Source organism: Mirounga angustirostris, unplaced genomic scaffold (genome assembly GCF_029215605.1).
Source record: "Mirounga angustirostris isolate CCGP_5_RB_7025 unplaced genomic scaffold, mMirAng1.0.hap1 SCAF_7, whole genome shotgun sequence".
In the NCBI taxonomy this organism is placed as follows: Eukaryota; Metazoa; Chordata; class Mammalia; order Carnivora; family Phocidae; genus Mirounga; species Mirounga angustirostris.
In genome coordinates this window covers 8764912-8777352 of record NW_026991715.1, presented here as the reverse complement: position 1 = coordinate 8777352, position 12441 = coordinate 8764912, and the positions used below count along the sequence as shown (strand labels likewise).

Sequence of the window (12441 nt, the reverse complement as noted above, 5' to 3'; positions counted from 1 at the left end):
GGGAGCGGAGACACAGGTCCACGGCCCGCACCTGCTGTGGGCCAAACCCTTGACTCGGTGCCGCTCGGAGCGTGTGCCCCGAGCCCCGCCTGGAGGAGATTTGGGTGGAGAAGTCACCATACAAACAGCCATAGGGGGCCTTCCTTTGCACCCGGCACCCAGCCTGGGTGGGGGGAGGGTCACTGTAGGGAAGAAGGGAAGGTTTCACCAAGGAGGAGGCATTTTAGCCGTGTCCAGAGGGATGGAGGGGTGAACACGGTGGGAGAGGCTTCCCGTGGGGGAAACAGCTGAATGGGTCAGTGGGTCGGAATCTCAAAGAGCCTGGAATATCAGGCTACAGAGAGACCCTTGAGAGAACCCCAACTCACACAGCTTCCTGCAAGGCCTCACCTGACGAACTCAGGAATGGGCCCACTTCCCTGGTGCTTGGTGCCATTCTGCCAGCTCAGAGACCCCAGTGGGGGCGGGGGACGGGGCGGGGAGAGAGCTGAGCGCCGCAGATGTTCTGGGATCCCACCTGAGCCCTCCAGTTTGGATCAGGCCCATTCCTGAACTAAAAGTCTTTGTGGCCGGGGCGCCTGGGTGGCTCAGTCGTTAAGCGTCTGCCTTCGGCTCAGGTCATGGTCCCGGGGTCCTGGGATCGAGCCCCGCATCGGGCTCCTTGCTCTGCGGGAGGCCTGCTCTCCCTCTCCCGCTCCCCCTGCTTGTGTTCCTCCTCTCGCTGTATCTCTCTCTGTCAAATAAATAAAATCTTTAAAAAATAATAATAATAATAATAAATAATAAATAAATAAAAGTCTTTGTGGCCACGGGCAGAGGCAATATGCAAATTGCGGTCTAAGCCCTGTCAAAAACAACCTTGCCTGGGGGTAGGAGCGGAAAGAGTCAGTCCCTAAGTGGCTTGGACCAAGAGTGGGGGAGGGTTGGTTCCTGAGGGATGCCGTGCTGGGGGGTAGGGATCCCTGGCAGCCCTGCCAGGAAGTGATGGGCACCAAAGTGCCTGGACGAGGCAGGGCCCACCCAGCCAGGCGCCCAGGGGACCGAAGGGCCCCAGCCCAGGTGTGCCTCAACTCCTCCTTTTACTGCAGACAGGCATGCCCCGGACACTGAGCGCCTCCGACATGGTCACCCCTGGCAGCCCTGGCCCACCCCCCACTGAGCCCACGGATGGCGAGCAGGCCAGGCAGCCCCTCCTGGATGGGGCTCCCTCGTCAGCCTCCCTGGACACCCTGATCCAGCACCTGGTGCCCACGACTGACTACTACCCCGAGGTGGGTGACCCACGCAGTGGGGAGGAGGGGCATCAGAGCGGGCTCTCTTCTGCCACGCAAGGGGGAGACCCTAGGGCTGGGGCTGGTCTCGGACCTGGGGCACAGCCCTGCCATGCCTTTGTGAGCACATGCTGCCTTTCTCTGTGTCCCCCCAGAAAGCCTACATCTTCACCTTCCTCCTGAGCGCCCGCCTCTTCATCGAGCCCCGGGAGCTCCTGGCCCGCGTCTGCCACCTGTGCATTGAGCAACAGCAACTGGACCAGCCTGTGCTGGACAAGGTGAGGGCCAGGGCGGGGGCCTCCCGGTATCAGGCACTCCCCTGACGTGCCCTCACGCGTTGACCTCTTGGAGTGGCGGTCACTGTCCCCCATGCTCCTGAGCCGGAGCCCACAGGGGCTTCCTGACTCGTCTGAGGCCCAGAGCTAGAAGGGACAGAGTTGGGACCCTTCAACCAGGTGCTGTTTCCCACTGTCCTGCGGGAGGCCCTGAGTTCACAGCATGCCCAGACCCGGGCCCCCAGAGCCCCATCAGCAGGACCCTTGCCACCTGGGATGGCCCTGCGGCATCTGCTGGGCTTTCTGCCTTCAGCACACTCCGTGCCATCCTCCCCCTGTGCGGTCTGCTGATGGCTCAGCCTTCCTCCGTCCCCGGCCAGATCCCGCGGCTGTGACTGTTTATAGGTGTGTCCTTCGGGCTCTGGCGCTATCCTGAAAGAAGCCCAACTACAGCTGGCCTAAGACAAAGGGACTTCGCTGGCTCATGCAACTGCGAGGTCTCAAGTACCACTGGCTCCTGGGGCTCCAATGACCCCCATGGAAACGTGTTCTTTCTCCCTCCGACCCTCTGCTCCGTTCTCCTCGGGGCCAGCCCCACCCTCACTCGGCCAGGGTCTCCCTGCCCAGTGACAGGTGGCCTCTGCCGCTCCAGGCTCGCCATCTACTCTTCCCACTTCCAGTGGAAACAGCAAGCCGCGCTCTAAATAGGTCCCAAGGAAAGTGCCGACCTCATTGGCTTAGCTTAGGCGACAGGCCCACCTGTGAGCCAATCAGTGTGCATGATGGGGCTGTACGACGTTCTCATTGGCCAGCACTGATCTGGACCCCTGCCAGGGGGCCTGAGGCGAGGTGAACTGCCTCTGAACCCCAAGGGCGGGGAATGAGGGAGACGGAAACTCCCAAAGCAAACTGAGATGTTATCACCGCAGAGAGGGAGGTAGGATGCCCAGCAGGCAAGAACAACAGAGGATCCTGCGCCACACGTGTGTCTGTCCCCCTCTGTTCCCCTGTGGTCAGCCCCCAGCCCTATCACCTGACACAGAGAAGGCACCAGGCACACCTCCCTCGGCCACCAGGGGCGCTGCCGGGGTAGCCCGACCCCAGCAGAGCATGCGCAGTGCGTGGCTGATGCGGCGGCTGATGGGGCCCCTTCACCTCGTGCAGACGCTCCTTGGCTTGCCTTGCAGGCCCGGGTCCGGAAGTTTGGCCCCAAACTGCTCCAGTTGTTGGCCGAATGGACGGAGACATTCCCGCGGGACTTCCAGGAGGAGTCGACCATTGGGCACCTGAAGGACGTGATGGGCCGCATTGCCCCCTGTGACGAGGTAGGCAAGCCGAACGCAAGTCCTACGCCCTGTCTGCACGCCTACACCGGGGACCTGAGCCTGTTCCTGGGGCCAACCTCAGGGCCCTCATCCCGCCATCTGTACACTGCAGCCCCTCTCAAATCAGCCCCTTTCTGCCCCATCAGGGAATCAGGCCCTGCAGAGCTGTCAGGGAAACCAGGCCTCTGGTTCCAGGTCCGGTCTCTTGACCTCTCTCCTGTCCTGCGCTCATACACGGCATCAGATGGCAGGCGAGGAAAGACCCCCTCACGGTCTCTTGCGACCAGGCCCGTGGTCAGTGACCCATTAGGCTGGCCTGGAGGGCCCTGGTTGGGGCAGAGGAGGAAAGAGGGCCCCCCTGTGGCTAAAACCACATCCCAAGGTAAATGCAGCCCTTGTGGCTTGGAAGGCAGCCAGTGGGGTGGGCATCAGGCACCCCACACCCTGCCCTGTTATCCCAGCTGCATTATTCTGGGGAAGACACTTAAAGGTAAAAGGGGGACAGAAATCCCCACCTCTCAGGATTAGGGTCAGAATACAGAGAAGGACCCTGCAAAGGGGATGGAAGTCTCCTGGTACACTTAGAAGGGGCAGGCTTATCGGAATCTCCAGAGTGATTCTGTGGCCAGCATGCAGCTGCTTTCCCTAGGAAAGAACACTGGGGGGAATGCGGGTCAGTTGCCCTGGGAGGAGACTGCATGTGGCAAGCTGGTAGCTAGTCATGTGCCGAGAAGTGGGTCTGGACATGGCAGAGCCCCGTGCTTGTGAAACCAAGGAAAACCACCAAGGCAGGATGGGCAGTAGGGAGCCATAAAGCAGAGAGGGAGACCTTGCCTGTGGGCCGCATCACATAGCAGACAAGTGACTTAGCCACTCTGAGGGCTCGGTGAGATGAGAGTCATCTCCTCCTCCTCCTCCCCCTCCTCCTCTGCATCTCCTAATCCATCTGGGGATCCTGACACTTGGCTTAGGATGCAGCAGGAAGTGGGGTCATAGAAGGCTCAATGATTGGATGAGTCAGGAGGGGTGGGTACAAGCTGGGAGGGAGATTCTGGCTGGCTTGATGGTTAGATAGTTGGCTACCTTGATGGATGGGTGGAGGGGGGAAGATAGATGTTGGATATTCTGATACGCAGACGGATTTTTAGTGTGAGTGAATGTGGACAGATTGATGGGTAGGTTGGGGGGTGGATAGATGGATGGATGGGAGGATATGAGGGTGGGTAGGTGGATGGATGAATATGGATGAATGGATGGATGGATGAATGGGTGGGTGGGTGAGTAGATGGGTGAGTAAGAATGGATGGGTGGATGGATGGATGAGTGGATAGATAGATGGGTGGGTGGGTGGGTGGGAGGATGGGTGAATAAGGATGGACAGATGGATGGATAGGTGGATGGATGAATAAGGATGGATGGATGGGTAGATGGATGGGTAGATATGTAAGTGGATGGATAGGTGGATAGATGGATGGGTGAATGGATGGATGGGTAGGTGAATGGATGGATGGATGGATGGATGGATGGATGGATGGGTAGATGAGTGGGTGAATGGATGAGTGGATGGATGGATGGATGGATGGATGGATGGATGGATGGATGGGTAGATGAGTGGGTGAATGGATGAGTGGATGGATGGATGGATGGATGGATGGATGGAATGGAGGTATGCAGGGGGATGAGAGTCCAGTCTTCTGCTTCAGCCCCCTGTTCCCAGGAGGTCTTTAGCAGAATAAGATCTGAACCACTGACAAGACAGAATCATCCACCCTTGTCAGGCCTGCCTCTGCCATTGGTGGAGCCATTTCCAAGGCAGACCCTGTCCTTCCAGCTGCAGTGGGGGGATGGGTGTAAGTCCTGGGCTGGCTTCCTAGGGAAGTAGGGCCTTCTCCCCTGAGAAGCTGTCAGGCCTGCTACCAGGACTGTGCTGGGAAATCTTTTCTAACCACCCCGTGGATGAGAAATGAGTGAGGCCTAGGAATGGCTGTCGAGAGCAGCCATCCACCAGGTGTAGGTTTTCGGGGCAGACATAATTCACCTGAGACATTCTCATTCCTTGCCTTGGGATCCAGTTAGGTGTGCTGAGCGGTGTGGGCTGAAACGGGGGTGCTTTCTTGTGTCTTTGAGACCCAGAGTTGCCCTTGCCCAGAGAGCAACCGCCCCAAAGGGCATGTCCTCTGGGTGCTGCCGCCCCTCCCCTGGAGGCTGCAGGTGGACCGTGGGTTGCTCCCTTCCCAGCACAGAGCACAAGGGCTCGGCCCAGAAAGGAGCCAGTGACCTGTCTGATCAGGCAGGGCCACGGTAGGACTCAGAGCACGGGGTCTGGATCAGACTGCCTGAGCCCACTCAGACCCCAGCTCAGAAACCACAGCTGTGTGACCTCAGACAAGGTGCTTCACCTCTCTGAGCTTCAGTCTCTTTATCAGCAAAACAGGATAATCATCACCCACCACACAAATTTGCAGTGGAGAGTTCCTAAAGTCACGTGTGTTCTTATTTCGGCACTTCGTGAGCTGTGACGGGGAACGAATTATTTCCAAAATTCAGGGGATGTGGGGCTTATTTTTAACTTGTATGGAGTTTTTATTGTGGAACATTTCAAGCATACACAAAAACAGAGAATAACAACCCTGAGCTCCCATGTATTCACCACCTAGGCTCAACAATTATCAACATTTTGCCAAATTCACTTCTTCTCTCCCTCCACCCATTTCCCCCTCCCTCCAAATTATTTTTAACCATTATATGTTTAGCTCCAAGAGTATTTCAGCATTTTCCTGTAACAGGTTTCTCACACAGGGACCAGATCAAATGATGTAAAGTGCGGTGCCCAAGTCAGTGAAATGAACACGAGCATTCTCAGAGCTGTGTGTCTTTGGGCCAGTTCCTTAACCTCTCTGAGCCCTCAATGTCTGTCTATAAAGAGGGAGGGTGATAAGGGCTGTGAGATAACAGTGGGGCTCAGGGAAGAAGAGGAAACAGCACAGGGCCAGGGCCAAGGGGCTTCCCCATCAGAGGGCCGTGAAAGGTGACACCTCCTCTTACGTGCTGTTCCCTCCCCTGAACCCTCATGATCTCCCTGCACTGCCTGCCACCTCTCAGCATCTGGGAACAAAAGGCCAGAGAGGAGCTGGAAAGGCCCTTCTCCATGACTGAACATGGCCACTGCATCAGGATACTTGTTTGGGGCCACTCCGTGCTAGCCTGGGCACCCTGCCTGCGAGGGGCTACCCGCAGGCTAGACTCAGCAGTTTTGGCTCAGGGAAGCCAGTGCTGAGGCTGAGGGGGAAGCCAGGAGAGGCCCAGAGGCCACAGCTCCAGTAAAGGAGACAGGACAGGAGGACCCATGTGCCCTGCCCACACCCACCCAGGGCGGCTGCAGAGGAAGCTGATACCACGGGCCCTCCCGGGGATGGCCTTGCCTTCCCATTCCCATGACGACCTGCTGGGCTCACACTGCTGCCCTCGGAGGCTCCCCCCAGCCCCCCGCCCAAGGGCGCAGGGAGTGGAAAGCTAACACAGAGAAAAAACTGGTGGCAGGTGCAGAGCTCCTGCCTCCGCAGGGTGGGCTGAGCCCACTGCAAGTCACCCTGGGCTTGGCTCAGGTGGGATTTTCAAGAATTCCGAAGAACAGAGGCCCACGACTGTCCAGTCAGAGATGAGTTCTAACCATGAATGGCCAGGAGGCTCCTGGAGAGCCTTTGAACGACCTCTGTACTTGAAACCCAGGTCCATGTACACGTCAGGTGGCTCCGTGGAAATGGATGGCATCGGGCAGGCTATGAGGGGTGGAGCTCTCCGTGCGTGGAACGTGCCTTCCTGACAGGGACAAGGGACAGCCTCAGCATTCTCAGAGCTGGGTCTCTGGGTCTGCTCAGACGTACCTAGAGCTCCCAGCCTCTATCCACAAGGGTGTAGGAATCATGAGAGAAGAACCAGCACACGCCATCCCCCTATTCAGAGGGGTGCAGAAGATTCAGGAAAGAACCAGCAGATGAACTTGAGGTTAACACCGCCGGGTGAATTCTAAAGGAATTAGCAAGCAGAAAAGGATCATCATTGGGAGTGAATATATTGGTTCAGTAGAAACAAGTCTTGAGAAATCATCTGCATATTTTTAAAATAGCGTAAGCCCGTGGTTCTGTCAAACTCTAGGCACAGACACGCTGAGGCCTTGGCTTCAGGAGGGCTCCACAGTCTACGCCGGCGAGGCTGACCAGCAGCTAGAAGCAGGTGAAGGCCATGTTCCTCCAGTCGGCACATGTGTGTGAGCCCCTCCCGAGTCCTTCATGCTGTAATCTTCGTGGAGCTGGTAGTGCAGAGAGAGGAGGTACACAATCCCCCGATCGAGGCTTGGCCAAGGGTGTGAAGGAAGCCCGGTGCTCTGAGGTCACAAGCGTGAGAAGAACGTGCAGGAGAGAGCAGGCCCTCCCAGGGTCTCGGGGTGAGGGGCGGGGAAGGGGCCAAAGGGATGAAAGAGGGGGACAGGGGCCATGTGGAGGCCATCGAGTGTAGCGAGAGCTGACCTCAGGACCCCCAAGCCCCGCGGGGCTTCTGTCTTTGCAGAGGCACTGGGGATGCAGAGGTCAGATGTGCATTTTCAACAGACCACTCTGGCTGCAGAGTGGAGTGCAGAGAGGCCGGCGTGGATGCAGGGGGGCCCTCCGAGGACCTGCACCACAGAGACAAAGCATGGAAATCGCAGAAAGCGAAATGAGGAGGATCGGTGACGGCCAGGAGGGGTGTGCGGGAGAGGGGGGCTTGAGGATGGCCGCAGGCCTGTGAGCAGGACACAGGTGCTCCGGGGGCTGAGACAGGGATGCGGACAGAGGAGGCAGCTCTGGGCAAGGGGGGCGAGACGGCCACTCGCACACATTGGGTCGAGGTGGCCCCTTGGCCATGTGGCTCCGCAGATCCGAGAAGAAGCTGTATGTGTAAGATGGATGTTGTCCACACAGACACTGAGTAACACTCTGGACATGACCCAGCTTACCCAGGGCCAAGGGACAGACTGAAGGGGAAGGGGGAGCCAGAGGAGATGGGGGGCGGATCTCCAGCATGGAAGGACGGTGCAGACGAGCCTGCCAAGAGCCCGAGGCAGGAGGAACCGGAGACAGACCCAGCCTGAGACACGGCCGCGGGCTTTCCTGACAGGCTGAGTGAGGAGAGACGGCAGGGGGGCTGGTGCAGGTGTCGGGGCTCACAGGATGCACCCAGCTCCCTAGTTTCGCAGCACGCAAGTGAAGACCTGACCGGCAGCGTGCCGACCACACTCTTGGACCCCACAGAGCTGAGAGGGGCTGTTCCTTCTGCAGGCAATGGACAGAAGAGTTGGACCTCAGTTTACCCACATACCGTCCCGCTCAGCAGTGGGCCTGGCCCCCACGGCTCTGGGAGCAGGAGCTAGGGTTCGGGTTTGGGTAGGATTAGCAGTCTCCTGTCCTGATTCCCGTGTCCTGAAGGCTCTGCCCGTGGCCACTTGAGAGAGTAGCACTTCCGTGAGCAGCAGGTGGATGCCGACTCGGTCACCAGAGCTCTGGGCACCCACGGCCCCCAGGAGCCCTGTCAGACTTAAGGAAGTGTGAAGCCCCCATGCACACTCGGCCCAGCTAGCCAGATGCCCCACCTGCAAAATGCTGCTGGATCTCTGTGTTTCAAAGCAGCGTGAAGAGAGCACACATCTTCTATCTGACTACTGACCACCCGCCATCCTCCCAGGCCCCTGGGGCCGCAGGGCACCCCACCCGCCTGCCTGAGGGCTCATCGCTGCCTGGACGCCAGGCCCCAGACACCCGCCCCTGCTCCGGAGCCAGCTCCTCAGCTTGTGGGGCCTGAATCACCTCGGGGGCGGGGGGGCATCATGGCCTCTCTTCCCTGCACCCCATCCAGGGCAGCCCAAAGCAAGCACGCATCTGTCCGAGCTGCGCGGTGAGACACTTCTGTCCACGTGCCCAGGGTGGGGACAGGGCCGGGCACCGCTCGCCATCGCTCGCATCCCGGCCGGCCCAGAGCCTCAGATGCTAGACATGCTCAGGCATGCACTCCTCTCTTTCCGCCCCTCCAGGCATACCGAAAGAGGATGCACCAGGTCCTGCAGGCTCTGCACCAGAAGCTGGCCGCTCAGGGCCAGGGCCCGGAAGGCCTGCTGGGTGCCGACAAGCCCATCTCCTACAGGACCAAGCCGCCGGCCTCCATCCACCGGGAGCTCCTCGGCGTCTGCAGTGACCCCTACACTCTGGCCCAGCAGCTGACCCACGTGGAGCTGGTGAGCAGGCCTGTGCCATCCCCTAGCCAGACCCAGAGCCGGGGAACAACTGAGAACCGGCCATCCCCGGCCCCTCGCCTTGTGTCCGCATCACCCAGGGCTCGAGCCTGTCCCAGCAGGGCCAGCCGGGCACCTCCAGGACGCCCTGGCTCTGGAACAGTCTCTCGCCATTCCAGCGGGAGGGCTGGACATGCTAGGCCTGCCCGGCTTGGACCCTTGGCCTCCCTGAGAGTCTGGGCCTGGGACGGAGGAACTGGGTTCAAATGCTGGCTCTGGCACCACCTGCCGTGTGCGCTTCCCCCCACTAGTGCCTTCCCTACCAGGGCCTCAGTTTCCCCATCCAGGACTCACAGACACACTGCACCCACCACAGCCTTCCAGAGAAGTGCAGGTAGGCCTTCCTGCGTGTGAAGGGGACATCCCAGCCTAGCCTCCACAGGTTGGGTTCCTTGTAGATGCAGAGGGGCCAAGGGGCCTGCCCCAGAGAGAGGGGAGGTAGGGAGCAGGTTTCTTCTCTTTTAAACCCTCCCCCATTTATGGCTCCCTTACTTTCTGGCATTATCCTCAGAACTTAACGTGCACCATCTCATTCCATCTTCCCTCACCCGGCCAGGGAGGTGCTATTTTGATCCCCTCTGCACCAATGAGGAAACTAAGGTCCAGAGAGGCTAAGAGACTTGCCTGAAGTCACCAGAAAGAACAGAGCCAGAATTTGATTCTGACCCATACCTCCCCGGGAGGGAGCAGGTCATTTCAATGGCCCAGTTTTGAGCCTCGTTTCCTGGGTATAACCCCTCCCAAGCACGCCCTGTGGGGACCTTGCCTCCTGCCCCCATGAACTTCGGCAGTCCCTGGGCATGGGAAAAGAGGGGTGCCTCCTTCAGGATGGTTTCAGGCTCTGTGACAACCCAGAATGGGGGAGCTCCCTCTCTCATATAAATAAATAAAATCTTTAAAAAATATATCAACCAACTACTGAAGTCTGAAAAAACCATAGTTGGTCAGTCCTTCTTTCGAGTAGAAATGGTGTTCTCACCCTAGTGCGAAGGGCAGGTGTCCAGAGACCGTCCTGGGGTGGGCTGAGAGGTAGGGAACCCGCAGGAGCACCATGCCAGGCCCGGGGTGGGCACCCCCCCTCCCCGCACCTGCCCCCTTTCCCAACTCCTCTTCTCCCTTCTGGTGCAGGAACGGCTGCGGCACATCGGGCCTGAAGAGTTTGTCCAGGCTTTTGTGAACAAGGACCCTTTGGCCAGCACAAAGGTAGAAGGCCCTTGGACAGGCTGTCCCACCAGCGACCCCCGCCCACTGGCCGGTCTGGGGAATTCGGAGGTGCCCGGAGCAGAGCAGATGGGCTTTCAGGGGCTGCGTCCACTCCACCCGTGCCCCTCCAGCCCAACAGCCCCGAGTCCTGGGGAAGCCGGCCGGTCACCCACCCAGCGAGGGCGGAGGGCGGGGGTGGGCGTGGAACCGAGGCCCGGGGTGCGAAGGAGAGTGGAGCGCGCCCCAGGCGCTCTCCAAACCCCCAAGGCTCTCCCAGCGCGTTTCGGTGGGCGCTGGTGCCCTCCAGCGGCCACCTGGGGTAGCGCGCGCGTTACTGCGCGCCGCCCAGGAAAGCTAAGGGCGCTCTTCCCTTAACTGGTGCGGTGGCCCCCGGCCACGGACTGTGGACCGCGTCCACGCACGGGATTTCGGGTTTGTCCCTCTTCTGTCAGAGCCCAACCAGTAGGATGTCTGGTGCTTATCAGCCGGGTGCAATTCGAATCAGAACTAGAAACATTGTTGTCTTCTGCCCTCTGGTGTAATGAAATAAGAGCAACTAAATATGAGTGCATTTTCACCTCTCAGATAAGCAAAGATAAAGCATCGTGGGTGTGTAGGGAAAGACACACTTTCATACATGGCTGGTGCGGGGGGGATTGGCACAGCGGCTTTGGGGGGGTGCAGTTCACAATAGCATCAACGCTTGAAATGTACACCCTTGACCTCAACTTCACCCGCCTAATAATTTATCCTAAGGATATACACACCCTATGTACACAAAGATGTATGCATAGAGATATTTGGGATATACTGTGGCTATTATGGCCAAAGGCTGGAAGCAACCTACCTTATCACTCACAGGGACTCAATTACAAATTACAGTACGTCCACACATGGAATGCTATGCATCTATTACAAAGAATAAGAGTGGCTAGAAGTAGAGAATAATCACCCAGATCCATTATAGAGAGAGAAAAAAAAAATCTAGAGCGAAGAGCAGTGATGAAGAGGATGTGGCCATTTGTGTAACAACAAAAGGAGGGAGCGTGATACCTGTCTGTTTGCACAATGCATGCGTGTAGACAATCTCTAGGAATACTGAGTACTCTTGGGAGCCCTGCTTGAGGGTGGGGCTTGGAATGGCAAGGAGACTTGGCCACTCTCAGCAAGTTGTTCTTATGTTTGGTTTTGGTTTTTGGCCATCTCCAAGAATTACTTTTTTATTGTGAAGGACATCAGATGACCCGTGACCTCTCTTCACCCACTCTACGGTAGATGAACGTTTGTGGTTGTTTCCAGCCTCTTGTTATTATAGATACTGCTGCTATGAACATTCTTACACGTTTCCAGGTACATCGGTGCATATTTTTCTAGGGCATCAGTTCTCAAATGATTTGGTCTTAAGACCCCTTTATACTCTTAAAAGTCATCAAGGGCCCCAAAGAACGTTTGGTTATGTAGGTCGTATCTACCAATATCCATCGTATTAGCCATTAAAACCATAACTTTTAAAGATATTTATTTATTCAAAATGGCAATAATAACATATCACATGTTCACATCGGTAACATATTTTATGGATATAACTAGATTTTCCAAAGTAAAAAAATTACTGGGAAGAGTGATATTGCTTTACTGTATTTTTATAAATCTCTTTAATGACCAGTGTAACAAAAAGACAGCTGGATTCTCTTATCTGCTTCTGCATTCAATCTCTTGACATACAGTATTTGGGTTGAAAAATCCAACGTCCCACAAATATGTAGTTGGAAAAGGGAAGAGTATTTTACATTATTTTCAGATAAGTGAATATTTTTCTTTGATACTATGCTAAAACTCAGCAGGTGGTAGTGTTTTTTAAGATTAGTTGCAATTTGGAATCTGAAAATGTTATCAGTGGACTTTCTGTACTCGGTTGCATTTAAATCTTTTGGTCCACCTTGCATCTTAATGGATCTTTTGCCCATGTGTGATTTTATAACATCATACGTTGGTCATTTGGAAAATATGAGTTCTCTGAACCAGGCAGATCTTCCAAATGTTGG

General features: G+C 56.7%; 1 protein-coding gene across 1 annotated transcript in view; it reads left to right on the top strand.

Moving 5' to 3' along the window:
* Nucleotides 1-1091: 1091 nt before the first annotated feature.
* Nucleotides 1092-12441, top strand: part of RASGEF1C (RasGEF domain family member 1C) — a 32886-nt gene continuing 21536 nt past the window's right edge. The window contains exons 1-5 of the mRNA XM_045886297.2: nucleotides 1092-1271; nucleotides 1427-1549; nucleotides 2734-2871; nucleotides 8936-9136; nucleotides 10322-10396. Coding sequence (XP_045742253.1) covers nucleotides 1095-1271; nucleotides 1427-1549; nucleotides 2734-2871; nucleotides 8936-9136; nucleotides 10322-10396 — 714 coding nt within the window. The 5' untranslated portion in view covers nucleotides 1092-1094. The remainder of the gene's footprint in view (nucleotides 1272-1426; nucleotides 1550-2733; nucleotides 2872-8935; nucleotides 9137-10321; nucleotides 10397-12441) is intronic.